The following is a 26812-nucleotide window of genomic DNA, read 5'->3' as shown; positions in this document are numbered from 1 at the left end:
CTTTTTGGGGTAATGTCTTTATAAGATCTTGGTTTCCGAATAACGCTAGTCTCATAAAATGAGTTCAGAAGTGTTCCTTGCTTCCCTATTTCATTCCTGACATTGGTAATTTGTGTCTTCTCACTGATTTTCTAGATCATTCTGGCTGGAGATTTGTTAATTTTACTTATCTTTTCAGTCGGTTTTTTATTTAGTTGATTTTTCTCTATTATATGTACATTTTTATTGGTTTCTGCTTGTATCTCTACTCTTTCTCTTCTTTGAAGTGGAAACTCAGAGAATTTGTTTTAGAAGAGATTATTATAAACAACCTCAGACCAGTAATTTGAAATCTTTGCTTTAATAGACAATATATTACTAAAGCTATTAAAAAATAAAGTCCATATTAGACATTCACTTATAAAAGAAATTGAACTGAAAGATAAAATATGCCCATATCTGGGGTGCCCCAGACTGTTTAATGGGAACAGATCCTCAAAGGGCAATTAATCTCAGTAGTATAAAAATGATTCTAAAGAATAGGGGGAAAAACAAAAAAGAGGATGGGCACCTGGCTGGCTCAGTTGTTTGAGCATCTGCTTCAGCTCAGGTCATGATCCCAGGGTCCTGGGATCAAGTCCCACATCAGGCTCCCTGCTCAACAGGAAGTCTGCTTCTCCCTCTCCCTCTGCCTCTCCCCTGGCTCATTCTCTCTCTCAAATAAATAAATAATTTTTTTTTAAAAAAGAAGAGAAAGTATTCTCCAACTTACCTTGTTGTTAGTATATTCTTAAGCCTAGAGCTAGGTAAGAATGGTATGAAGAGGGCAAATTATAGGTTGATTTCACTTGCAAAAATCAACATCATGATAGGGTCAGGGCGAACTATGGTTTTAAAAACATCAACATATTTGTTCCCATTAACCCCTTTCATTTTTAATATTGTTTATTTGTGCCTTCTCTCTTTTGTTTCTCTTAGTCATTCTCGTTGGCTTTTCTGCTTGATTGATCGATTTTGAAGAAACAATTTTTGGCTTTGATGCTTTCAGCTGTGGCTGTAATCCCATTCTTTAAAACTGTCTTTTTCCTTCCATTTGGTTTATTCTTTATTTTTCATCTCTTAAAAAAAACAAAACAAAACAAAACACTTAGAAGCATTTTTAGCGTCTTTATTACTGAACATTTCAAGCATACCCAAAAATAGATTGGTATAATGAACCCTCAGGTACATGTCAACTACTTTATATAATCAGCAATATATTGTCATTTTGTTTAAGCTATTCTTTTTAAATTCTTACTTTATACTGAGAAACAACTTCCAAACATCATGCTATTTCTTATGTAAGTATGTCAGTGTGCCTCTTTAACAGAGAGGAACTATTAAATATAATCACCCTATCATCATGCCTAACAAAATTAATAAATTCCACTTAAAAATTTTTTTTTAATTTTTTCTGTGTCCCAAGATTCACTGCTTATGCACCACACCCAGTGCTCCAGGCAATCCATCCCCTCCTTAATACCTACCACCCTAGCCATGTTGAAAACTTTTCAAATATCTCAAAAAAAAGAAAAAAAAAAGTTTTAGGAGCCCATTTGTTTGCAATAGGATCTAAACTGTGCCCACACATTGCATTCACTTATTGTGAACATAGGATTCTTATTTTATAACTGTCCCTCCTTTTTACCTTTTTATTTCAAACCCTTTGAATTTGGGGAGAAACTGAGTTACATTTTACCATACAGCATCCTACATTCTGGAATTCTCAAATTACTTCCTTGTGCTATCACTTGTTTCTTCGTTCTCTGAGTTTTCAGTAGTTAAATGTAGAGATTTGATTGGATTCAGGATCAGTTTTTGGGCAGGACTATTTTAGAGGTGATGCAGTGAACTCATTACCCATTTGCATCATGTTGTGGGGAACATGATGTTTATGCTGGGAGGGTTCAGGTGACAGCCCCCTCATCCCTCCTTCGTAAAAACCTCCATTACTTTTTATTTGATCTTTTCCCCATTGATTGCACATTTTCTTTTTTAAATATAAAAATTGAAGTTTTAAAATATATTGCAATTTTTTAAATTGTGTGGTTATACATGTGATTTTTTTCTTTGATATGTGAGTTTTTTAGATACATGGCTTTAATTTTTTAAAATTTTTTATTATTCATTTATTTTTTTGCCTAATGTGTATGTGTGGAGCTTTTGTTTAACTTTTTCTTATTGATTTTAATTTATTATTTGCACTGTGGTCAGAGAATAAGGAGCATATTAATAATCTCTTTAGGATTTAATGACATTTTATATCATAGTATACATCTCATCTTTTTTCTTTTTATGTAGCTTTTCTTGTGCTTTTTATGTCCTTGTTTGCTTACAAAATTGTCAGATACCAGTTGATGTCTATTTGAACTTTATGCCAAACTTTCCAGTTGTATTATTTAAATACCTTATATCCTTTATTCCACAATATCGTTTATTAGGAAAATGTATGAAAATCCCTCATGATGATGGATTTCTTAATCTCTCTTTGTAAAGGTATCCATCTTTTATATTCAGAGGCTATGTTGTTAGGTACATAGGTTGATAATTATTATATCTTTCTTTAAATTGTTCTTTTTGTCATTATGTCATTTGTGGCCATTTAATTCCCTAATAATACCTTTTTTAAATTAGTCTATTTTGTATGTAACGTAGTTCTACAAGTTTTTAGTTTTTGCTCAGCATCTAGTAATGTATCTTTCTGCTTTTTCATTTTAAGCCTTTCAGGGTTGTCATGTTTTAGATATGTTTCTTATAAAAGAATACATTACAGTTGGATTTTATTTTTTTTTATCTAGAAACTCTGCTTTTAATTATTTTCCATTTTTAAAAAATGTAAACTCTTTAGCACATTTTTTTAAAAAGAATACCTTTATTCAAAGTATCTTAACCATAAATTGAGTAAAGCTATTTTTATATAAAATGTTGTCATTACAAATAATTATCCCACTATATATTATAAATTATCTTTTTTTTTTGCTTTAAATAACAAGTGTCTACATTTATCATTTATTTCCTCCCCTTAACATTTACATATTTTAAACAATAATCATTGGTATTTTCACCTTCTTTGACTTTTTTGTCTTAAGCTTCAAGTTAAGCATCACTTTTATTTATTTTAGGTATCTTCTGTCAAATTACTGACCCTAAAATTTCTAATGCTGTTTTGATATCTAGTATATAATTATATTGTACACTTGAATTATGTTTGAAGGTATTAATTTTTTATATTCATCTCAGGAATAAAGTATAACAATTACATTTTTCCATTATTTTCTCATAGTTATAAACAACTGGGCTGAGTTGATGTACTTTTTTTTATTAGACATTTCTTTCACATTACGTAAGCCATTATATTCTAAAGTAGGCTTTAAAATATGGTCAGAATTGTTCATTGCAGAAAAGAACCTGGAGTGCTGAGAAACAATGAAAGGTCAAGTTTAACACCTTGTACAACTTGTGGTGATGCTGTTGTTAACATGGAACGTATTGCTTTGTTAGCCGTGGAAGTTTATTAGTGAGTGCAGATTACCATCACTCAGGATAGATTCTGGCCCCTTTTAGTGAAGAGGAGCTGGTCTAATTAATGATGGCACTTCTAACCTCAATTAATTTGTTATTTTAGTGAAGACTTCAACAAGACCTACTGTTTTTTCTCTCAGGTGACAGTAAATATTAAAGGAATAATACCGTTTACAAAATGAAGTGCAACTCTTTGGAAAGCCTTATAGTGCGGACATATTTACACGACAGAAGCATTCTAAATGGACTCTCTTGTGGCCTCTTTATTTTCCAGGAACAATCACATAGAATATGAGAGGCAGGAATAAACAAGTCACTTATGTGGGAGCAATTACAGAGGCCTCACTTCATACTGCCTCAGAGACTAAGACATCTAGTTGCACTTAGTTCTACATGGTTTGAGTTACCTCTGGATCAGTTCTGTTCCCCTTTTGAAAATTTTAGTTACTGTGGCCATGTTTGGGTTGTTAAATATTTTGTCATATTTTCAAAGTAATGAATCCCTTACTACTTTATGTATTTCATTACATTGGAGGGACTCTACGGGGGTACTCCTGAAGTAGAGTCTTCACTCAAAGTAGGATCTGCTGTAATTATAAAATAGAAGGGAGATCTAGGACCAGCCCACTGCTCCACCAGCAGTGTAAACAGCACTGGATGAATAAGCCCATAAGTGGTCCGACTTGTCTGCATTTCCAGCCTCGGCAAGGTCTAGTGGATGAATAAATTGTGCGATTCAAGGAATACAACAATTTAAAACCAGATGCTTAGACCACTAAGCCATTTCTTCTGGCACATTGTGTAAAGCATGAAGTTGTAAATATAGCAGATAATTGAAATTTAGATTTTGGATATGGACATTCTTAGCAGCCCTCCTTTGGCTTTTTTTGCTGAGAATCTTAGAAGTATATTTAACAGTTCATATTAATGCAGTCAAAATTAAGCCTTGTGTGTGTGTGTGTGTGTGTGTGTGTGTGTGTGTGTTTTAAATTCTTCAACAGGGAGAGTATTAATGATAAAAACAAAGGAAAATTGTCTAAACTTAAAAGTGTGTCCGAACTGAAGATGGAAAATATTCTGGGTTTTTTTGAGGAAATAAAGTTTTGAGTTCTCTTTTTGGTGTCTTTTAAATCTCAGCTTAAAACACACACACACACACACACACACACACACACACGCACACACATTTCATACACACACATACATGTACTTGTTCCTCCATTGATTAAAAGTGTCATTCTTCTTTGTCCATCATATAATGTACTTTCCATAAATTAGCTGCTTCATTTCTTCTTTTTATGCTAATCAAATTATAGTGATCTTCCAGCTGAAGTGGGGCATAGGACTTGGCATTTTATAATCCTGGCAGCCCTGTAGCTAGTTTTTTTAAAAAGTCATCAACCATGACAATTTGAGCAGTAAATTTTCTCCTTTTTTTCTTGCTGTCTTCAGTATCATGGACAAAAATGGTCATATTTTAGTAGGTTCTCTACACTTCACAAAACATCTTTTTAATGAGATTATTTGAGTAATGCAAGAGATAAAGTTAATAATGTGTTGAAATGACATTGCTTTATCAAAAAATAGGTGGAGAAAAGTAAAATTTTATCAGAAGTGGTGGTGTGAAAAGGCACCAGCCTGGACTGAATGTCACTATTTCATTAGTGTTAATGTTAGATCTTTCAGATGACAAAGTAATATAGCAAATGGTAACATCAAAAACACAAACAAAACCTCTACCAGATTTAAAATGATGCTGATCACAATAGCTGTTGAAGGTAGGAGCAGGCCGAATGGGTACAGTATCATTCCATGTGGATAATCATGTCTTGACTAGAAGCCATACCTAAGAAATTCTGAAAGCATGGCTTCAAATGTGACAGTGGAAGTACTGGGGACAGTAAGGCTAGACCAACTGTTCTAGTCCAGAGCAGTGGTATATTTTGAGAGATATTTTTATGTGGAAGTGTCTAGATGAATATGATTCTAAGAGACAATAAAATGCATAGCATCAGGCTTTAAAGAGTTTAAACTGTAAACCAAACCACTACCAAGTTTTTGCATGGAGGCTCTAACTCTTGGACACTTGCTAGTCTTTCCAGGAACAGACCCACACACTGAAAAGTCATCGTTAGCTCCCTCATGGAACCTGAGGGTAATGATAGAAAACACACTCAGTGATACATTTGACAGCTGTACAGAGTCAATTCTTACAGAGGTAAAGATTACAACTTGACAGAGCTCGGACTTAAGTGAGGAAATGAATTAAGATAAGACAAGAAGTCTAGATGCGTGAACACGTTGAGGATTGATTTATTCAGGTGGACAGGAAAAGAATAAGTTGATTGGTATATTGCTTTGTAAAAGAATAGGGTGGATTGTGATAACTTGGATTTGGGAAATGACTGAATTGTTTTGAAAAATAATGGGAAAAAAGCCAACAAATTTCCCTCTGTGCCAAGTCATTTGGAACCATAATTACAAGAATATGAGAGAACTGTTGTGAGGGAGGAAAAATTTCCTCTACCCTCAAAGATTCTTCTTCAAAATAGTGGGAGAAAATCTTACTTAATAGTGTGCATAGGGGGATTCACACAAATATGGGAAATTCTAAAGACACTTAGGCAACAGAATGCTTATATGAGCTAAGGAGAGGAGGTAGGAGTCTGAGGGTACAAAGAAGAGAAAGACCATTTATTAGCAGGAAGGTGAAAAGAGATGTTTGGAAAACAAAGTTTACCCTATTATGTAGATAAGTTTCTTAGGTAAAGAGGAATCTCTATCAATAACTCTCTTCCTAGGACGAGCAGGGAATTGAAGAGGAGGAACGGAGATTTTCCTGGGTCTGCTGGGTTTTGATTGCTTTTAACTCAAATAACATTCATGTCAAAGTGACCCATCTTGGGGTGGCCTGTCCTTGGTCCCCATATTTAAAAATTGACCCTCAAGTTTCACCCTTTTTTGGGGGCCAAAAGTCTGACAAGAGAATGGGACAAATTCACATTATGTTAATATAGATGGTTACTGACTCATTTTTTTTTTCCCTTTCTAAACTCCTTTCTATGTCTCTCTGCTTCCTGGTCTCAACTTCTTTGTCCCTCTACTCGTGTAGATTCCGTGGCTGAGGCCAAAGAATCACAGTGATAAAAGACATAACAAAAGAAAAAACAGTTTTAGTTACATAATACACATGCTTGCATAAGAGTTCAGAAAAATGTGGCTCAAGGAGGTAGCCAGATGGGTGAGGCTTATATACCATTTAGGGCTAAACAAGGAGAAAGCATTGGGGGGTTCTGAACCTGGGAAGCGTGCTTTGGGAAGGTAAGAAGAAGAAATGTGTGGGAAAGAAGCGTTGCCTTGTTATGCAGATAAGAATCAAGTGATAAGAATTATCTCTTGGAATAGCTGCCTTCTGCGTAGGAAGGCATCTTTACAAATGGAAATTTCCTTTATAAAAGAGGAAATTTGTACTTTTCTTTTAGGCATTAGGATGAGCTAAAGAGCTTTTCCCAGTGTCTGCTTGTTCTCAATTGTCTTTAGCTCAAAATAGTCCTTTTTGCCTCAGTAGCATATTTTGGAGTGGCCTATTCTGATACTCTTTCATATCAATAATATAGATTTATACAACTAACCGCTGACTTCATACTGCAAAGTATATAGAATGCTGCAAAACAGATGCCCTCTCTTCTCTACAAGCCCCAAATCTTTGTACCCAGCCATGAAACCATGTGCCATCTTGATGAGTACATCTTACCGTCACACTGGGGAGAACAAGGAAATACACACAAATTGCTTGCCCTGATTCTTTTCACTGTCCATGGCACTTCAGCCTATGGCTCTGTACCAGCCAGCAAATCATGGTCTGTTTCTCTTTCTGCAAAGAGTCCCCATTTATTAGAGCAGAGTGTAAGATTGAGTGCACTATTTTGTTCCTAGTCTGTTCTCCAGCGAAAATCCTAGCCATTACCCTTTCTGTATGCATGTATTTCCATCTTGAAGAATGAATAAAAATTAAGCTTTTTCCTTATTGTCGTATTTGATCATCCCTTAGAAAAAGGTCATCCACAGAAAGTTAACCAATATATTTGATTATATAGACCCATTATTTTTGTTTCCTGTTGCCATTCCCTTCTGAAGAGCTCTTAAATGCTGTAATTTTAATCTGCTGTGATTGCCTCACAAGTGAAGAGGTCATTTGCTGTATTTTGTAGAGGCACATCACCTGAGTGCCCTCAGCGACAGTAGAAGTATTTCCCTTGTAATAAGGAGAGAAGAGAGGGGTTTCCATCACCACTCACTTTAAAAACTCTCATCTGTCAGGAAGCATGCACTTTTCTGTGCGACCCTGGGAGTTCATTAAAAGTGTGAGATTGCGTCACTGATTAGCCATGGCTGAGGGCCTGGGTGATGATGATGTGGCAGCAACCTTAACAGAAATTGAATAAAAAGAAAATCTCTGTTTTGTTCAGGCCAAGGGAGGCTTTGACTAGAACGCTTTCTCCTTTTTCACTTGGGACTCTGTTTTGTGGTGTCATTGAGGAAGTGATCTGGTATAGATTTGAAAAATGACCACTTCATTTTTTTTTTTTACCCTTCTATTATACTCCTCATTTATTAAAAATATAGGTCAGGAAACATTCAAATATTTGTAAGTATTAATAAACCGACATTATGCTGAGTGATTAGAAAGATACAGTTTCCTTTCAGTACGTTATTTCTGTACGCAATTATGAAAAGGTGAGCTGCCCCACAGTTCTGTGGGAGGGAGGGTAGAGGTGCGGTCTAGTTCACAGGCACTAGGATGGATGAGTTGGTTTGTTCACTGATTTATTTGTTCTATAAAGATGAGTGTCCGTCATATACTGATAAAACTCAAGCAGGGAACCTGATGTAGACTGGCGTAGCTTGCTTTCTTCCAACTTTGTCAATTTGAAACCATGTGAGCTTTTGTAAGAATTTCATATGACATCGATCAGATAGCCTTTACTGAGTGTAGTTACTGTGTTCCTGAAGCCTAATGAAAGTGGAGGTGGTAGAGGGGCATGCCTGGGTGGCTCATTTGTTAAGTGTCTGCCTTCAGTTCAGGTCCTGATCCCAGGGTCCTGGGATTGAGCCCTGCATTTGGCTCTGGGCTCGGCAGGAGGCCTCCTTCTCCCTCTCCCACTCTCCCTGCTTGTGTTCCCTCTCTCCATAGCTCTCTCTCTGTCAAATAAATAAAATCTTAAAAAAAATAAGTAAATAAAATTGGAAGTGGTAGAGAAATTGGCAATGATGTCCATGCTACGTGGAAGGTTGGCCCTGTGATTCTGGGAAGTTCTTCATGAAGCTGGTTTGTAGCTCTTATGTAAGAAGAATCAGAAGTTCTAAACCATCTGCCAGTTTCATCCTCTACGAGTTTTTATTGCTTAAATTTTCTTGTCCCATGGAATTGCCCCATTAGCTATGCTCGTTTGGTAGATCTGGATGGGAGTCAAAGGTTAACCCAGGCATGCCATTGGATTAAATCATCACTATCTAATAGAAGCAGTTCTAAAAACGTGAATTAGGAAATCTGTGGAGTATGGGGTGCCTGGGTGGCTCAGTGGGTTAAAGCCTCTGCTTTCGGCTCAGGTCATGATCCCAGAGTCCTGGGATCGAGCCCCGCATTGGGCTCTCTGCTCAGCAGGGAGCCTGCTTCCTCCTCTCTCTCCCTGCCTGCCTCTCCGCCTACTTGTAATCTCTCTGTCAAATAAATAAATAAAATCTTTAAAAGAAAAAAAAAAGAAATATGTGACACCTTTGCACATATTCTAGTAATTGCTTGGAGGCAGTGGTTGGAAGAGATTTAAGAATCAGAGACCAGAATTTGTCAATCTCAGAGTAGCCACAAATGGACCAGCAGTCAAGAACATCACACCTTTAGTACTTACAGATTTAACATTTGAAATTTCATATATACTGCATGTAAGCCAAAGGTCCAGAACATGTAATAATTTGTAATTTTGCAATGGCACAATGTGAGTCACTCACACTGAGAAGTTCATGTGCAGGAATCACTTAGCTTGTCAAGGAGGCTTCAGAAAAAGATTGCAACATTTGCTGACAGGTGTTGAAGGGATATTTGTCTGTACCGTGAATTTCCCCTTTCTGGAGATTCTCAGGGAAGTAGATGGGCAGTGTGATCAGTGGGGTACCCTCCCAAATCCACTCAGGCCTTTTATCTGTAGCAGCCACCACCTGTCCTATTCAGATACTGTCCTGTGTAGCAATCACTATCTAAGGAATCTCTGAAAACATTTAATATTCCTGTAAGACAAATCTCATGATTCTGTCAAAAGTATGGACTTAGATTAGCAGGTGAATGTCCAATCTGAACCTTGAGATCATTGTCAAGATTGCGGAGTTTTGAAAGCCCTGAAAATTTTATGCACAATTCTATGTGTATATGCATATATATATGTCTGTATTGGGAGATGAACCATTACTCTTAGTTTTGCAGATGAGACTATGATAAAAAACAACAACAACAACAACTAAAAATACTGCTTCAGATGAAGAATAATTAATTTCTGTTAATCTATTTGCTTATACAGCTGTTACATGCAGGAAGGGTCAAGGTTGGGGAAAGAATAGCTCTACAGGTGGCATCTGACTGGTGCTCAGTTGAGTTGAATTTTGGAGCATACACAAGTGAATATTAGTGAGACCAGCTGCTACTCCCTTCTCTCCCGCCTCTTTGCTCCTTTCTCCCCGAAAGGAGCTCATTAAGGTGAGGAGTATCTATGTTTTTATCCCCACTACTTAGCATAGTGCCTGGCACAATGGAGACCCACAATAAGTGTGTGTGAACTGAATGAATCCTGTTTTGCTCATGGGTTTGCTAGCCCTGGCTAACATATCATTTTATATGTTTTGATTCACAAGAATATCTCCTTGGTGAGTAATAAGGACTTAGGTTGGCCCCTCCCTTGGCTTCCTGTATTTGATTTTGCTTTTGGTTCTAGTTTCCGAAACAGAAGCAAGAAGTTACTGAGTGAGGTGAAGGTGTAAGGACATTTTGGAAGTGAAAACTTCCAGGATGAGAATAAGAGATGAGGCATGGGGGGGGGGGGGAGGTGTAGATAAATAAATTAATTAAAATAATGGGACTGGAGGAAATGCTAGAGGACTAACACGAAGATTGATTGGTGAAGACAGTGAGAAGGCAATGGCTAGGAAGGATGCCACAGGTTATGAAGGAGGAAACAAAATCTCAGTGTAGAAGCAGCTCTAGGATGGAGGTTGGGAACATGAAGATAATGGACATGTCCTACTTCAGAGGGCTGCAGAGGAAGTGGTTCCACTGGGGAATGTCAGTTTTCACTTAAATCTAGGTGGTAGAGAGGATAGTTGAAGAAATTCTTGAGTTTGTGAAAGAGTTTCAGGGCATTCTCACAAATAATGGGGGAGGAGGTAGATTTGGAGGTATTTAAGAAGGGATGTACCATTGAAGGATTAAGGAGGTGCCCAAGGAGGGAAGAACAATGGAAAAAGGCCATTGAACCAAGAGGTTTTTTGTCACCTTGAGCTGTGTTTGGACCTAAAGAAGTGAGAGAGCTGGAAGAGAAGGGGATAGTGAATAAAAATTACAGAGAGCTTTGCTGCAGTAGTGGGGCCTTGCTCACGGTCCTACCTCAGGTGCAAGGTCACTGTCTTTCCCGTGATCAATACTCTCCTGTTTAGAGGTTTCAGCATGATGGGGTTTCTTTCCCAGCTGGCAAGAGCCTGAAAAACTCAAGCTTCCAGTGACCATGGAATTTGGATGGCTTTAAATATTGGTTTAGAAATATTTTATAAATAATGGAAGTCATTTTACATTGCATTATGATAAATAAAATATAAAGGCATATATAAAGAGTCGTAACCAGCCAGGTACAAATCGGTGCATTCTTTTACTTCAATTATTTTAATCCATAAATAAAGATTAGCTTTCAATTCTGCTTTAAATTCTCTTGCCAGAGATGCCTCTGGCAACAGTTTCAGCTAGTTTGCAGCTTTGAATGTAAAGACAGTGTCACAGTCATCTTTGAATCCCCCCATAGTCTTGTGTAATACTCTGCACGTTGTAGAGGGTTCACCAATGTTGAGATACATATATATTATTTTTTTATCGAATGTTACCTAAGAGACTTTACAGTAAAGGATTTCTAGGGAAAGGATTTCTTCATCCAGTAAACACCTCTAAAGTGAAATATTTATCATATTTCAGACCCGTGCTAGGCGACAGGTATACAAAACTAGAAAAGACACATTCCCCACCCCCAGGATGTCAGAACCAAGCAAGGGAGACAGACCTACAAAGGAATCCTGGCCTTCCCTGAAATGAATATGGAACTTTTGTACAGCACTAACATGGCCTGAGGAGCAAGGCTGCATCTACGTAGAGAGCTCAAGGAGGAAGTGCCCATTCTGTTAAAGGATGTTGAAGGCGGGATAGATGTTTGCCGGAAAAGCAGTGGTGGTCTATGCAGCTGGTGTGTCTAGACATCTGCTGTGTATCTACTCTATGCCAAGCATTGTTCCAGGCTTTGGGGATATATAAGTGAAGAAAACCACTGCCCACTTGGAGCCTACATTTTAGCTGTTGATATCTAGACCAATGAGATCTTCTTAATGGGGCAGAACTTCCCCCCACACCTCAGGTTCTGTACAGTTTTAAGTAGAGAACATTTGCATCTGAGCAGAAACGCATGGTGCCTTCCTTATATGATCTGGTCTCGTTAGTTATAGCTACTTTTGCTGAATCTCCCCAACTCTCTATTGTATATCTCTATCTAGAGAGAAACAAAACAAAAGCATACTTTTTTGCTGACTGTGACTCTTGACTACAGCTGTTCTCTAGGGTTCAGACCTGTGCACTTTCCTTAAAGCTGTTTCCACATGCTGTTAACACCCAAGACGGCACGGCCGGCTCTGCCGTCCCCGGCTGCTCTTCTCGTGCGGTCCTATCCCTTCTCCTGCTGTTCTTCATTCTTCACATATGTCACGGCCAAGATGGCTTCAAGGGCACCTTACGCTGTCGGAGAAGATCCTTCCCCAATGTTTATTTTCAGTTGGTCTTTATAATACAAGCTAGTGTGATTGCTTTTTCGAAACCAGAGGCTTCCAATAAAGGTGTCATGGAGTGAAATGCAAGAATGACACAGTGAATGGCAACATGATTGTGTGGAAAGATAGACGGAGGTCACGGGAGAGACGCAAGTGCGCATGGCAGGGTGAGGGGAGTTGGGGCCTGGATGAGAGGAGAGTAAAATGCTTACGGGATGAGGGCAATGGAAGGATATATTTTTTTAAGTCCTTGAATGTGCCTTATTCATAAATGAAGATGGGTTGTAAGCTTGGTGCTCCCATCTGATCATTATAAAGAATTTTCAACATAGATTTTTGACTTCCTTTATTTTGAAAATCTTTTCGAAAGGTTCTACTAAACCAAGCATACACATAATGCCCTGTGCTTCCCCCCCCTTCCTAAAACACATCTTTATGGACTTGGTCTGTGATTCAAAATTTTCTGCATCCCATTTTCACAGTGAAGGTTTTCATAGTGAAGCCCAGCAGGGAAGCGTGCCTGTGGTAGCAAGAGTGAGGTGCTTGTGCAAATGAAAAGTATGCCTTTAATATTGTGTCCTTTTATCTTTATACTCTCTCCCAGCCAAACCTGAAAGTCCTACAGCTTTGCTTAAATGCCCGTGGTATATTTACCTGAGTCAAACTTGATGGAAATGTATTTCAGCCAGCAAAGTGAAAACGATTAAGCTAGAATTTTTTTGTAATTGCTGACTTATCCCAACTTTGTCAAATCTTTTTATATTTACCAGCTTTGGGTGACGGTTAGTAGACACATGTGAGGCCCCAGTGCCATCAAACTGTCCCTTTCGGCAGTCCTGTATTCTAAATATTTGGGAAGACGGTACAGTTTAAGTAGATTAAACAGAAGAGCAGCAGATGTTTACAGTACCTTTGAGCCTATGTTTTACGGTGGGAGCATGATCTCAAGCAGACCCTTAGCGGAGTGTGTGCTGTATTGTTTAATATTGTCGCCCTTTCAGGAATAGATGGTGTCACCTTGGGCCTCAGCATTAAGCTCCAGTGGTTTTGAAGTGGTTAATAATATAGAAAAGTAGGGAAAATCAGCTCAACTGGGTGGAAGCAAGAATCTATTTATAAATCAAAGTAGTCATTATAAGTATGTGTCAGTGCTGGAAAAAAAAATACACGTGTTTTCCACTTTTTGTTTCAGCACTTTTTGAAATGTGTTGAGTGTGAGTAAGAAAGAGTGGACATTAAAATAAGGGTTGCAGAATTCCCTTGTTGAACTTCTGAACATCCACATTTCTATGAATTTTAAAGCAGTCTTTCACTGATGTGTTTGCTTGGGAAGCAGCAACCCATTGGTGTTGGGCTTCTGTGGAAAGATCGGAACAGGTGACACGCTGTTCCTCACATCAATGGTGGTTTTCCTTTGATACCTCGGTGAGATTGGTCAGTGTGTCTATTCTCAGATCTCACAAACAAAACAGAATCTACTCCCCCGCCCCCATGCTCTTTAAACTCCTTCAGGGTTTTAACTCCGTGGTATCAGGCTTAGTCGAGACCACTTTAAAATTCATACTAGATGGGTGCTTGGGTGGCTCAGTGGGTTAAAGCCTCTGCTTTCGGCTCAGGTCATGATCCCAGGGTCCTGGGATCGAGCCCCGCATAGGGCTCTCTGCTCAGCGGGCAGCCTGCTTCCCTTCCTCTCTCTCTGCCTGCCTCTCTGCCTATGTGATCTCTGTCAAATAAATAAATAAAATCTTAAAAAAAAAATTCCTACTAGAAACACATAAGCGACACACACACACACACATCCAGCAGGTAAAATGTGTAAAGGGTCTACATTTTTTAAAAAAAATATATATTAAAAAAATTTTCATTGTCTTCTCAAACCTAACTCAGAATACTGGGAAATCATACCAGTGAATTCTAACTGTGCTAATTAACAATAAGAAGGAAAGGAAATATCCAAAAAAGATCATAGAAAATAACAAGATAATGAGGTATAGATGGGAGGGTTAGGTTTTAAGTGTGCTTTACCTCATGCCATAGATTTGTTCCTCAAAAGTTATTTAGAATCCGTATGTGAAGAAAGTGTAAAATTATATATTTCTGTGAGAATTCGCTTCTCAGGAGAAGCCTTCCAAGAAAGCATTTGTTCAAATGAATAATCACCTCTTAATTGATCTCTTGGAGAATTTTTCTAAGTATGTTTCTTCAGTGGGGGCTTTCCTGCCTTACTCTGTAGTGTACCTTCATTGAGTCCTGGGACATTTTAGATCTGGAATGGAAATAGAAATCTTCCTATCTCCATGTTATAGATAATGAAAGTGAGAACCAGGAAATTAGGCGTCCAGTCACTAGGCAAAGCAGTGGGAGAACTTCTATTGGAAACATTCTCCTTTGTCTTAGACTGGAGCTTAATTTTACTATAGTACCTTAGTTTCCCCCTTCAAAATTTATTTTTATGAAATCTATTAAAATCATGCAATATGTCTTGGACACAGACCAGATGCAGAGAAGATAGAGCCAACTCTGTGTTGTCCGTGGGGTTTAACCTGGGCAGAACGTCATTCGTAACTGTGCGGTCTCTGGAGGACGGTCCACTGGAAGATAGCTGACTTTTAGTGTGTTTTACAAAGTCCAGAATTATTTCAATCCAGTCCAGATTTACCCCATGTCTATTCTGGTAACTTACTCTTGGCTTGGCAGTATGCATTTATGTGTGCATGAACACCTCATAGCCAAGATTTGGGGACTAATTATTTATGATCTAATTAATTGTGTTCTGCCAAAATAACTTTTTGCTTAAAAAATGGAATTATTAGAGCTCAATCTTCAGAATAATGAAACACTTGATAGATTTTTATAGAAATCATTTCTTTTAATGTTTCATGATAGGATGTTATTTCTTTATTCTATTTACATTAAATCTGTAACTGAGAGATATTTCAATGTAAATATAGTTTACGTGTGTGCATGCAGACCTAAATCTCAGGAGACATAGGTCCTACGTAATTTTAGTTCTTTGACCCTTCGTTTCACCTTGGACATGACATTAATCATTTTGTTTTGGATATATCCATGCATAAAATTAAAATAAGAATGCCAAGAAATTATCTAGGATTGTCATGAATATGCATCTAGTTATATATGAAATATTTTGAGATCTTTGAAAGAAAGAAAATATACTCAAGACATTATTAGAGTTTTTATTAATGTCATTGAATGAAAACAGGATCGATAAAATGAATGATAAGGTCAGCATTCATTAAGTCAGTAGCTGAGACTGTGGTACTCAGAAGAGAGCACTGAACCGAAAATCAGGAATCCTGGATTCTGGATTTGTTGCTGTCACAATAAGCAAAAATGGCTAGTTACCTCATCGTTTTGGGTCTCAGTTTTCTTAGCTATATAATGAATGGACTGGTTCATCAGTGCCATTCTTACCAGTGCTTAATTAATATTGTTAAGAGTTTCTGAAGATCTTCAGTAGTTACTGTAGGTCAGTTTTTCTCAAAGTGTGGTTCCTTGACTAGAAGCAGCAGGAACTTGTCAAAAATGCAAATTCACAGGGCTTACCCTAGATCTACTGTGTCAGAACCTCAGCCCCAACAATCTGTTTTCACAAGGCTCCAGGTGATTCTGATGTAGGCTAAACTTTGAGGATCTCTGTTAAAATAAAATCATCCTTATTCTTAAACTTGAAATTTAGCACTTTTCAATCTCCAATTTTCTTGCCAATTTCTAGACATAGGGATATATAGTCTAATATATATTTATAAATAAAATTATGAAAAAATATATAAAAGGAATTATGGGCATGTTAAATTGATAGAACTAAAAATTTTTTTAAAGACTTTGTTTACTTACTAATTACAGAGAGAGAAGGCGAGAGAGGGAACACAAGCAGAGAGAGTGGGAGAGGGAGAAGCAGACCTCCCTCTCAGCAGGGCTCTATCCCAGGGCCCTGGGATCTTGACCTGAACCAAAGGCAGGTGTTTAACAAATGAGCCACCCAGGTGCCCCGAGAACTGAAACCTTTAGAGGCGGTATCTATGCAGCTACGATTTCCCATGGTAAGGTGTTGTCCAAGGCACGGAGAATGTCTGTTAGGTCAAGCTTGAGTAACAGTGCTTGACTACCAAAATGCATGATCATTTCATATGTGTGCTTATCAAATACAACTTGTTTTTACTTAGCACAGATATTCTTGTTCTAAAATGTAAAAACAAAGATTCTGAAATTATGCCCAGAATTTTAATTTTAAAATTTACATTATGTTTATGTATGAGCATCAGGAACGTAACCTGACGTTCAAGTCTTCTCTGTATAATTTTTCTATTACTCTCATTCTAAAACTCATGTGCAATTTCAAAAGAAACTTGCAGTTGGCTTTTTAGAATGCAAATATTGTTATAATATGCACCTGAGCTCTGAAACGTCACTCAATTGCCATTAAAATTTTGTGGGCAAGTTGTTTCAAATGTGGCTAAAGAGCGCTGAGGGGGAAAACGTCTAAGCCATATATTTTCACCTATACATCAAAGACATCTGTTGATAATGGGACAGCTATTTTAGTTCTCATCTGAGATGAAAAACAGAGTTGTAAAACTGTTTTTAGTATTGTTTTAGAGCTGCGGTTGGCTCGGGAAAAGCAGTGAGAATTCACGTAGCATTTTCTTTCAAGAAGGAAAGTTTTATCAAGAGCATTAAATTTCTTTGGAGACGTAGAACTTAATGAGGCTCCATGACATACACGCTCTCGTCACGAGCTGGAATATGGAATGATAGCCTGGTGCCAACACCAGGATCCCCCCGGGGACGAGTGCCCTGCCTGGTGCTGTGCCCCTTTCCTCCAGCTTGTGAGCCCTTGAAGTTGTTAGCACTAGTGCTAACTAAATGTAAACACCTTTACTTTCCAGCTGCTGCTAATTGGTTTGGGAATATTTATGTAAGTGTTGATTTTAAGGCTAAAAATAGTGCAGTGATGTTTAAATCCAACTCATTCTGGCTGTCAGAAATGCTCCCATGATCCTGAAAGTGTTGCTAAAAATGTTCACTTTTTAAAAATTGTAGTAATTAAACTTGTCTGTTGTGAGAGCCACATATGATATGTTCCCTTCTCTGATAAAAGAGATAAAGGACAAGCTTCTTCAAGGCCTCTGCCGGGTTGGCCAGACCCCGCTTCCTGCTGAACTTTACCAGAGAGGAAAAAATTGTAAATGCGGGCAAACGGAGGAGACAAAAGAAAAAAAATTTTTTTTTTAAAGATTTTATTTATCAGACAGAGATCACAAGAAGGCAGACAGGCAGGCAGAGAGAGAGAGAGAGGAAGGGAAGCAGGCTCGCTGCCGAGCAGAGAGCCCGATGCGGGGCTCGATCCCAGGACCCCGAGATCATGACCTGAGCCGAAGGCAGAGGCCTCAACCCACTGAGCCACCCAGGCGCCCCGACAAAAGAAAATTTTGAAGTCGCTCTAGATCCTCCTATTCCAGGCAGGGGATTGCATCTATTTTAACTTAACATTAAACATAGGAATTAGAATAGTTTTATTAATACAATTAAGTGTAGAGCTTCCCAAACTTGACTTTTTAAGAGGCAAGTTGGGGGACTTGAAATCACGTCATTAATATTTCTCAAGTCTAAAGGTGAAGAAATCTCATGTCTGTTCCACACCATTTGTTTATACCTCTCGTTCTTCATTGTCAGATTATTTTTGCCCCTTTACTTCCCAACTAAAAAGTCAGATTTCACAGATTGTTCTCAAAGTTAATTAAATAAGCTATGGGAGGGGGGAATTCATTTTTAGATACATATGATTTCGTGACTCTTCACCATGTAATTTAGGGAAGGAAAAGCCTAAGCACCCCTAAATTACTACTTGTCAGGTATTTTGTAATTTTCAGAAAAAGTGCCTTTATGGACCCCATCAAGAAAGAAGTTGCTGTTGTCTCTAAGTCTGAAAGCCCCGCACTGCTCCCGTGTTGTTGAAGTCCATTTGGCAGTGGCTTTGTGTTCTTGCCGAACGCCCTGAGCATCCATCTGTCTGGCCTGCCCCATCTCTAGAGAATAGCAAAGAATTCTGTTATTGCAAAAATAGGAATGATTTTGGCAAGTGACATGCACTGCCCATTAATTGAGATGATAAACTCTAGTTTATCACAGCCCTTTTTGATAGCTGTGGCGAAGCAAAGACTTTTCAATGCTCCTTTTAAAATAGTGGAACTCTCGTCTTAGAGAAGTCTGTGAATGTGTGTGTGTTCTCTCTTAAGTCTGTGGTTATTGACATGATTGCTATAAAGCCATAGTCAGTTCAGAATTACCCTTAAGCAGAGTATCACGTTGCAATTGGCCCAATATTGCTTTCAAATTCTAATTGACATTTCCATATACTTAGAGCATTAAGTATGTTGTTGACATAAATAGAACGTTTACTTACCATCTAACTGGAACTACAAAAAAAGTTATTTTAACCTTGTAGAATGTTGATTTGAACCAGAAAGTGCGCTCTTTTCTTATCTTCGTAAGGGATCGACAAGAAAATTCCACTTGGAGTAGGAAGCAAAGAGGCAAAAATAGTTAACATTTTATAACATTATCCCAGTTTTTTCTTTGACATTCTGAGGATGTATATCCGTGAAGAATTACAGAACCAGAAAGAGGATTTATTCCAACTGATAGCCACTGTTAACTGTTCATGGATGTAAAACCTTTATATTGTTAGCATGCTAATATTCTCTAAATTGATGTCCGATTCGGTGTGATTCTTACCAAAATCCAGCTGGCCTTTTTTTTTTTTTTTTTTTTTCTTGCAGAACTTGATGTTCTGATTCTAAAAATTGTATGAAAATGCAAGGGACTCGGAAGGGCCGAAACAAACTTGGAAAAGAACAAATGTGGGGAATTCTCACTTCTGGTTTCAAAACTCAGTACAAAACTAAGTACCCACGACTGTAGTACTGGCCTAAGGATATATATGTAGATCCATGGAATACAGTTGAGAGTCCAGAGATAAGAGACATGGGCTTTAAGACCCATGATTTTTTTTTTCTCGCTGACCTCTTGAGATGTTGATACCTCATGAGAGATTTTACCCCAGAATTCCCCATCTAAGCCACTTCTAAATATTTGACTCACAGAAGCTCTGAGAGACAATAGGGTTTTTTAACCCATTTAATTTAGGGGTAATTTATTACACAGCATTAGGAAACTAATACAATGCCATTCTGCTCATGCATTCATTAACATCCCCTAAATGAGCTCCGTGTGTTGGGTACTTAAGAGAGTACTAGACATGCCGTTACCCTTCATAGAACTCCCTCTCGTGGTAAGAGAGTCGGGGAAGAAGGTGCAAATGTTCTGACATGTGCAGTAGTCACGAGTTCAAGCATTTTGTTAAATTATCTACCTAAGTATGTTTGTAAGCTGCCCAGCCCGGTGTTTTCTCTGTAAGCATAGATCAGGTCCTTCATAATAGTAGGGATGTTTGAAAGCTTTCAAAGATTTGATGCCTTAAACCAAAACGTATTTTTTGAATTTCTAGATTTTCTTCATTTTCTTTATCCCTCTGAAAGGGTGAAAACAATTTTTTTAAAGAAGAAATCTAGTGTAGAACAAGTCCCTCACAAAACCCAGAACCCCTATGCGAAATGTTGCTACTCCGTCTAAAAGTGAAATACATCTTTTTAATCATTTCACACTGATAAACTGCTTGAATTGTGGCTCCCTGCCTTGTTTTCTCCAAGATATTAGCTTAGTTCCTTTACGCCCAACCTCTTAACTGATATATTGTCTTTTTGTTGTTGTTGCAAGGATGCTTCCGGATCCGTGAATGCTCTGTTTACAGGTGTGGTGGTTGACAATGGGGCCTTCTCCGTGTGGTCTGTTGGCTCAGAAAACCTGAGTCCATGAGTAACACGGTTTATGACTTTGTTTCTCAAGAGTTGTATATCTTCAGAATCCCTCTGTTCAAGTGCAGTTCCAAAGCTTAACAGAAATCTAATGCCTTACAAATGAGATTCTAAATCAAGCTGGCTTTTTAGAATCCATTCCATGTAACATCCAACTCAGCGTGGCCACTGTCCTGGAGCGCTTGCCTCCTCTGGTCCTCTTAGCTCTCTGTAGTGGAAGAGGGTTTGCCATTTTAGGAATTAAATGGTTAATGTAGTTTCCTTCTGCTGAAGATCATTCTCAGAATGAGAGTCTTGTGACAGAATAAGAACTCCAGATTTCTTTTCTTGCTACAGTCCTGTTACACTTCTGGCAGAAGTGACCTTGCCGGGCAACTTTTTTTTCATGAATTTTTTTTCTTTATATTTTTAGTGTCACCAGGGGGTACAGGCAAGTACAGTACATTAAAGCTAATACATCACCACCTGTCAGTGGCACCTTCCCTTTGGTACCCCCTCTCCTTGCTGATTTAAAACACTCCGTCCCAAAAGCTTATGGTTGAGTAGCAGGAAGCTAAATGATGTATTCCAAAGCTCTTAACATATTGCCTTGTGTAAATGGCCCATTTGAGTATTTCAGAAACCAAACAGGAGAGAAGAGAACATTGAAAGCACTGAAAAGATTAACACCTGTTTCCAGTCTTCAAAGAAATCGGAGCGTGCTATATATATTGCGAGTAAAACCACTTGCTGTCTCACGTTGAGACATTTTATTCAAATTTTCAGTTCGACATGCGTAGCATCCACATGCTTATGGGTTTGTTTGACTACAGGATTCCACACAGAACTTGGAAGATGGAGAAGTTATGAATGGTGTACAGACGGAACCACTGACATCGCTGAAAACCAAGGATGCACTGAGGTATTCTCTTTATGTGAATGAGACTATTTTAGTTATTACAGGAGAATGTTTCTCTAACAGTTTGTAGTTTTTATTTTATAGGGAACGTCAGGATAGGTAGTAGAGTGGAGTGAAACCTGTCCCAATTCTAAAATTAATTAGTCACTCTTTTATTTTCTTTTTTGACGGAAGAACTTCCTGACAAACATATATAAATGAGCCTCCAAGTCTTTCAACTCTTTAGCAACCTGGATTCCTTAATTGCTTTTTTCCTCTTTGAACAACAGTTTAAAGTGAATTTTCAGAGTTCGTTGTGGTTGAGTGCTCTACTTTGACATTAGCTCTTTGAATATTGCTCTGTATTCTGTTTTAACCATCTTGCAATATTTTACTCAATGTATATAAAATGAATCCAGTCTATCACCTAGGATTTTTCATGGTTTTTAATGTAAGTAACTCATTATATGAAGTCATTTGCTCTCCTTTTCTCCAGTACTTACTTTGTTCTGCACTAATTTCCAGTTCTGCCTTAGCTTACCACACAGGTTCCGTTCCTAGGTTTGCTGCTTCCTAGTTCTATAAGCGTAGGCAAGTTATTCATGTCCCTTTGCCTTAGTTTCTGGTATGTAAAACAGAAATAATGTTAAGCCCTTCTTCAAAAGGTTGATATGAAGATTAAATGAATTCATGTGTGTAAAACACTTCCAACAGTGCCTGGGCCAGAGTGGGCCATGGGGGTAGTGGCTGTCGTTGGCCACCACTGTATTGTGTTCATCAAGATGACTGTGGTGGTGATGGTCATGGTCATGTTCATGGTCATGGTGATGATACTACCACCACCACCACCACTCTTACCCATCATTTTTTGTAAGTTACTTTGAATTTTGTGCTAGGAAAGTAATTCCATGTTTAATGGATGGTTGGCTTCAGCACTCAGAGGTGATGATTCTAAGGTTGATGGCCATTCATTCATTCATTTACTCAACATACTCTTTTCATTCAGTCCAGTTACTAACAGTGGCCAAGCATTTTGCATGGAATTAGCTTTTAAAAAAAAAAAATATGTGATCATCCTTTATCACACTGATTTACTGTGTGGGCTTCCCTCACACAATTTATAGCCACATGACAAAGGTGCTCTATTTAGATTCTATTGCTTTGATGAATGAGATACACAATATTAAAAATTTGGTAGAGAAAATCTCTTGGGCACTATCTTTTTAGAAGCTTGACAAGATTGTTTTTGGAGGGGGACATAATGAATGTAATACTCTTCTGTTTGCCTTTAATTTCACTTTTTTCAGTGTTAGCTTTTTGAAAAGTTTGTAATCATCTTGGCTAAATGTTATGTGGATAGATATCTTTGAGTGAACCATTGTTTGATTTATGGCTACATGAACTAATTAACTAAACTCTCTCCAGGTACAAAGAATTGAGAGGAATGGAGCATAGGAATTTAAAAAATTCTTTAATTAAAAATATATGTGTATACATGCACAATTTCTGCAAGAGTTTTATCACCACATTTAATAGGCTGATGAATTGTAATTCAAAGCAATTAAGTAACTTGTAGAGACCCAATCTCTATCCACTACTCTTGTCTTCAAAGCCTTCAACGCCAGTGTTATCTGTTGTATACACCTTCCCTTATTCTTATTCCCTTATTCTTTGGTGTTTTATTTTATGCTAAGGAACTTCATGTGGTGAGCACCAGTTTGGAGAAATCAGCAAAATCAGGTTGAGGCCAAGTTCAGAAAGCAGAGTATGTGCAGACTCCCAGCACCTGCAGGCTCTTGGGTATGGAGAGGATAAGAAGGATCTTAACAGCATGGCATGCACAGCTAGCAGCAGGAAGCTTGGAGATTACAATTCCAGGAAAAGCCTTGGGTTCTAGCTGGCACAGGGTGATGAGGAAACAAAGGAAGAACAATTAGGAAGCCACTTAGAGCTGAGTTATTTGGTCATCATTCTCCTAGGGCAAGGAGGGCATGCTATACCACAGAGCTTGGCCCAAGAATAGAGCTTTAGGCTCACTTTGATGTAGGTGGCATAAAAGCTCAGCACATTATTTCCATAGTCCATCTCAAAATATTTTGCACCTATTTCTGTATTTTAAACCCCATAGTCATTACTCAAGCTTTTATTACCTCTCAGACTATGGTAGCAACCTACTGTCTCTTCTCTTGAATACCAGTCTCTTTATCCTAATTGATCTCCTGTATTACTCACTGCTAGGTAAAAATTTCTTAAACCATAGCATTCAACAAACCATTCCTACATTCCAATTGAATTTTGTTAAATCCTGGGTTTGAACACTACCTATGTAACCTTAGACTAATTATTTAACCTCTTTAATTTTTTTAATACGGAAAATGGGTATCATCACACAGATTATTATGAAGATTAAATGAGATTTATCACAGGCAGTTGCACTCAGCACAATACTAAATGAACGGTTGGATAAATATTAGTTGCTACTGAAGTTGTGATTAACACACATACCACGGTTTATTGTGACTGTCATTCTCCCATATAAGACTATGAATCCTCCAAGGGATTCCTGACACTTCATACAGGTCTTGGAACATACTTGTTCCAAGTATGCATATTTGTTCAGTGAAAACACATTGCTCCATAAATCATAAGCATCCCTATTAGCTGCTTACCCAGTATTAACACACTTTTATTTAAAGAAAAATAACCATAGGAGGGGGTTCTCCAAATAGTGTTATGCGTCTCCTATGAAGCACTACTCAATTTACCTCAATCTTAAGATGATGAAGCAAGAGATTTCTATTGGGTGGTTTTGGTTTGGTTTGGTTTAACTATACTTTAAGCTTCCCTCCCTCCCTCCCTTCCTTCCTTCCTTACCTCCTTCCTTCTTGAAGGGGAGGCAAAGAGAGGGAGTAGAGGAAAAGAGATCATCTTAAGCAAGCTCTACTCCCAGCATGGAGCCCCATGAGGGGCTTGATCTCACAACCCTGAGATCATGACTTAAGCTGAAATTAAGAGTTGGATGCTTAACTGAGCCACCCAGGTGCTCTAAAGCTTCTATTTCAACAGCAAGCAATACATGCAAAAGACCTTCATGTCATCCCTAAGTTCAACTTCATTCCTGACCTCAACCTATTCCTTGACACATTTCCAAATTACCCTACTCCAGACTTACCTCTTCCCCCACGCTTAAAACAGCCATCAAGTTTTATTCTTTTCTGCCTCTTATATCCATTTATTTGACAAACTATTGGTAGAGTCCATGTCAAAAAAAAAAAAAATCCCTTAAACCTTCCCCCAGGTATCCATGCTTTATTCCTGTGATGCTCAAGCCCTATTACCTCTCCAATTATTGCAATAATTTACTAATTCCTGTCTCAGGGACCAGCCTCTGTCTTGTCTTACTCTTTTCTAATCGATCCCACATATCACTGCCAGATAAATACTTCTAAACCACAGCATTTATCACCCTCCTCCTTAGTGCCAACACCTTTAATGACTCCATTTTCTACAAAACTAAATGTGCTTTTTTTTTCCCCATGTGGATTTTGACATATCACTCTGAGATTTGATCTCAAGCTGATGGCTCAACCTTCTCTTCTCAATACTTCCCTGTCTTTCCCTTCCTTTCTCCCTGCTCACTAGCCTCTTTCTCTAATATCACAGCCAGTCTGTGTGTTCACAAACCATCCTGCTTCAGTGTCTCAGTGCAGACTATGTTCTTTCCTCCCCATGCCCCAACCGTCCCCTCACCTGCTTTTTCTGATTAGGGATCCATTTGCCCTTCTCACTTCCATCTAAACTCCTCCTTCAGGAAGAGTTTCCTGATCCCAGCTTCCCTTCCTGATCCTGTACTAATTTCTTCTGAGCCCCTCCAGGAAGTACCTCTACTTTGAAACTCACGCAAAAGTAGCTTAAAACTCCTGCTCTGCAATACAATAAATTCCACTGTGAATCCTAACTCTACCTTGTAGAAGTGGTGTGAGGTTTGGCAAATTATTTTACCTTTCTAGGCATCAGTTTACGTATCTGTAAACTGGGTCTGATATGTTTTACTTTATATACTTCTGGTAAGTGTACATGGTATATTGCTAGAAGACCATTAACACAGTGCATCCCAAATCATAGTTTATAATCATTGAAGATATCCTACTATTACTACTATCATTTCATTGCTTTGTGTTATTCTCTGTTACCTGTCTTATCCTGCCCCCCTAGACTGTGAACTCCTCAGACATTGGCCTCTATGTTTTCCTTATAGAACTGCATCATTGAAACTACTCAATTAATGTACATTGAATTCAGGTACATTAAATGAATCCCACTACCATCAACAGATTTTTTGTTAGGCTTTTACTTAGTATATATGCATCAATAAGACCTCATGATCAAGCATACTTGCATGCCATCAACACACTCTTCTGGGAGGTCTCTCGGCGGTCCATCTCTCACACTGTTCTGTTATGCATATGACAAACCTATGCGTTAGTGCCTGAAGACCCCCGGCCAGAACCTTCTATCCATTTATTATCTATCATCATCTTTGTGGCAGCAGTCTAATCGTGAAGAAAACATGTTCCTCATCCCTCCAGTACTTGAGGATATTTTAAAAATCTCACTGAGGGAGCACCTGGGTGGCTAGGTGGGTTAAAGCCTCTACCTTCGGCTCAGGTCATGATCTCAGGGTCCTGGGATGGAGCCCCGAATCGGGCTCCCTGCTCAGCGGGGAGCCTGCTTCCCCCTCTCTCTCTCTGCCTGCCTCTCTGCCTACTTGTGATCTCTGTCAAAATAATAAAATAAAATATTTTAAAAAAAAATCTCACTGAGGAAATCAGTTGAGAAAAAAGTAGAAAGTTTGAGATAATTTCCTTTCAATCCATAAACTCTTTCCCTCAAAAAATTATAATAATCATCCTAATAACTGATGGTTATTGAACCTCTTGTGCACACCAGATACTATGTGTATGAGGTACATGTTATGTCCTCTAGTTGTTTTTAAACCAACAGTTCTATTAGGAGTTTAATTTCCCCGTTGTCCAAATAAGGAAACTAATACTTCTGGTTTTTTGTTTAAATGATTTACTCAGATATCTGACTCAAAGCCACCGCTAAGGTACACTGCTAATTTTGTAACTTAATCATGATTTTCTTCTGAAACAAGAGACACCCCCCACCCAGCTTGCCCTGAGTCCTCTGTCCATTACCCTACATGAGTAGCCTGTGACTTTAAACTGTAAGTTTAATAATCTCAATATTAAGAATGCTGTCCGTTTGCCCGTGAAGAATTGTACCTGCAGCCGTCTGCAGCTCTTATCTTCTGTTCCTGTGTTTCTTCTGGTGGAGCCAAATGAAGACCTTGGTCATGGAGTTCCTGCAGAGCAACTGTTCAGGACAGGCTCAATTTTAAACTTTTATTTTGTACCTTCACCCTGGG

At 38.2% G+C, this 26812-nt stretch overlaps 1 protein-coding gene across 1 annotated transcript in view; it reads left to right on the top strand.

Moving 5' to 3' along the window:
- PARD3B (par-3 family cell polarity regulator beta) overlaps positions 1-26812 on the top strand; it is a 1039321-nt gene that overhangs the window by 534033 nt on the left and 478476 nt on the right. Inside the window, exon 5 of the mRNA XM_080799276.1 lies at positions 21317-21405. Coding sequence (XP_080655402.1) covers positions 21317-21405 — 89 coding nt within the window. The remainder of the gene's footprint in view (positions 1-21316; positions 21406-26812) is intronic.

This window comes from Martes martes, assembly GCF_963455335.1.
Source record: "Martes martes genome assembly, chromosome: 3".
Lineage (NCBI taxonomy): Eukaryota > Metazoa > Chordata > Mammalia > Carnivora > Mustelidae > Martes > Martes martes.
The sequence above is the reverse complement of the archived record's forward strand: the minus strand, read 5'-3'. Positions and strand labels throughout refer to the sequence as shown.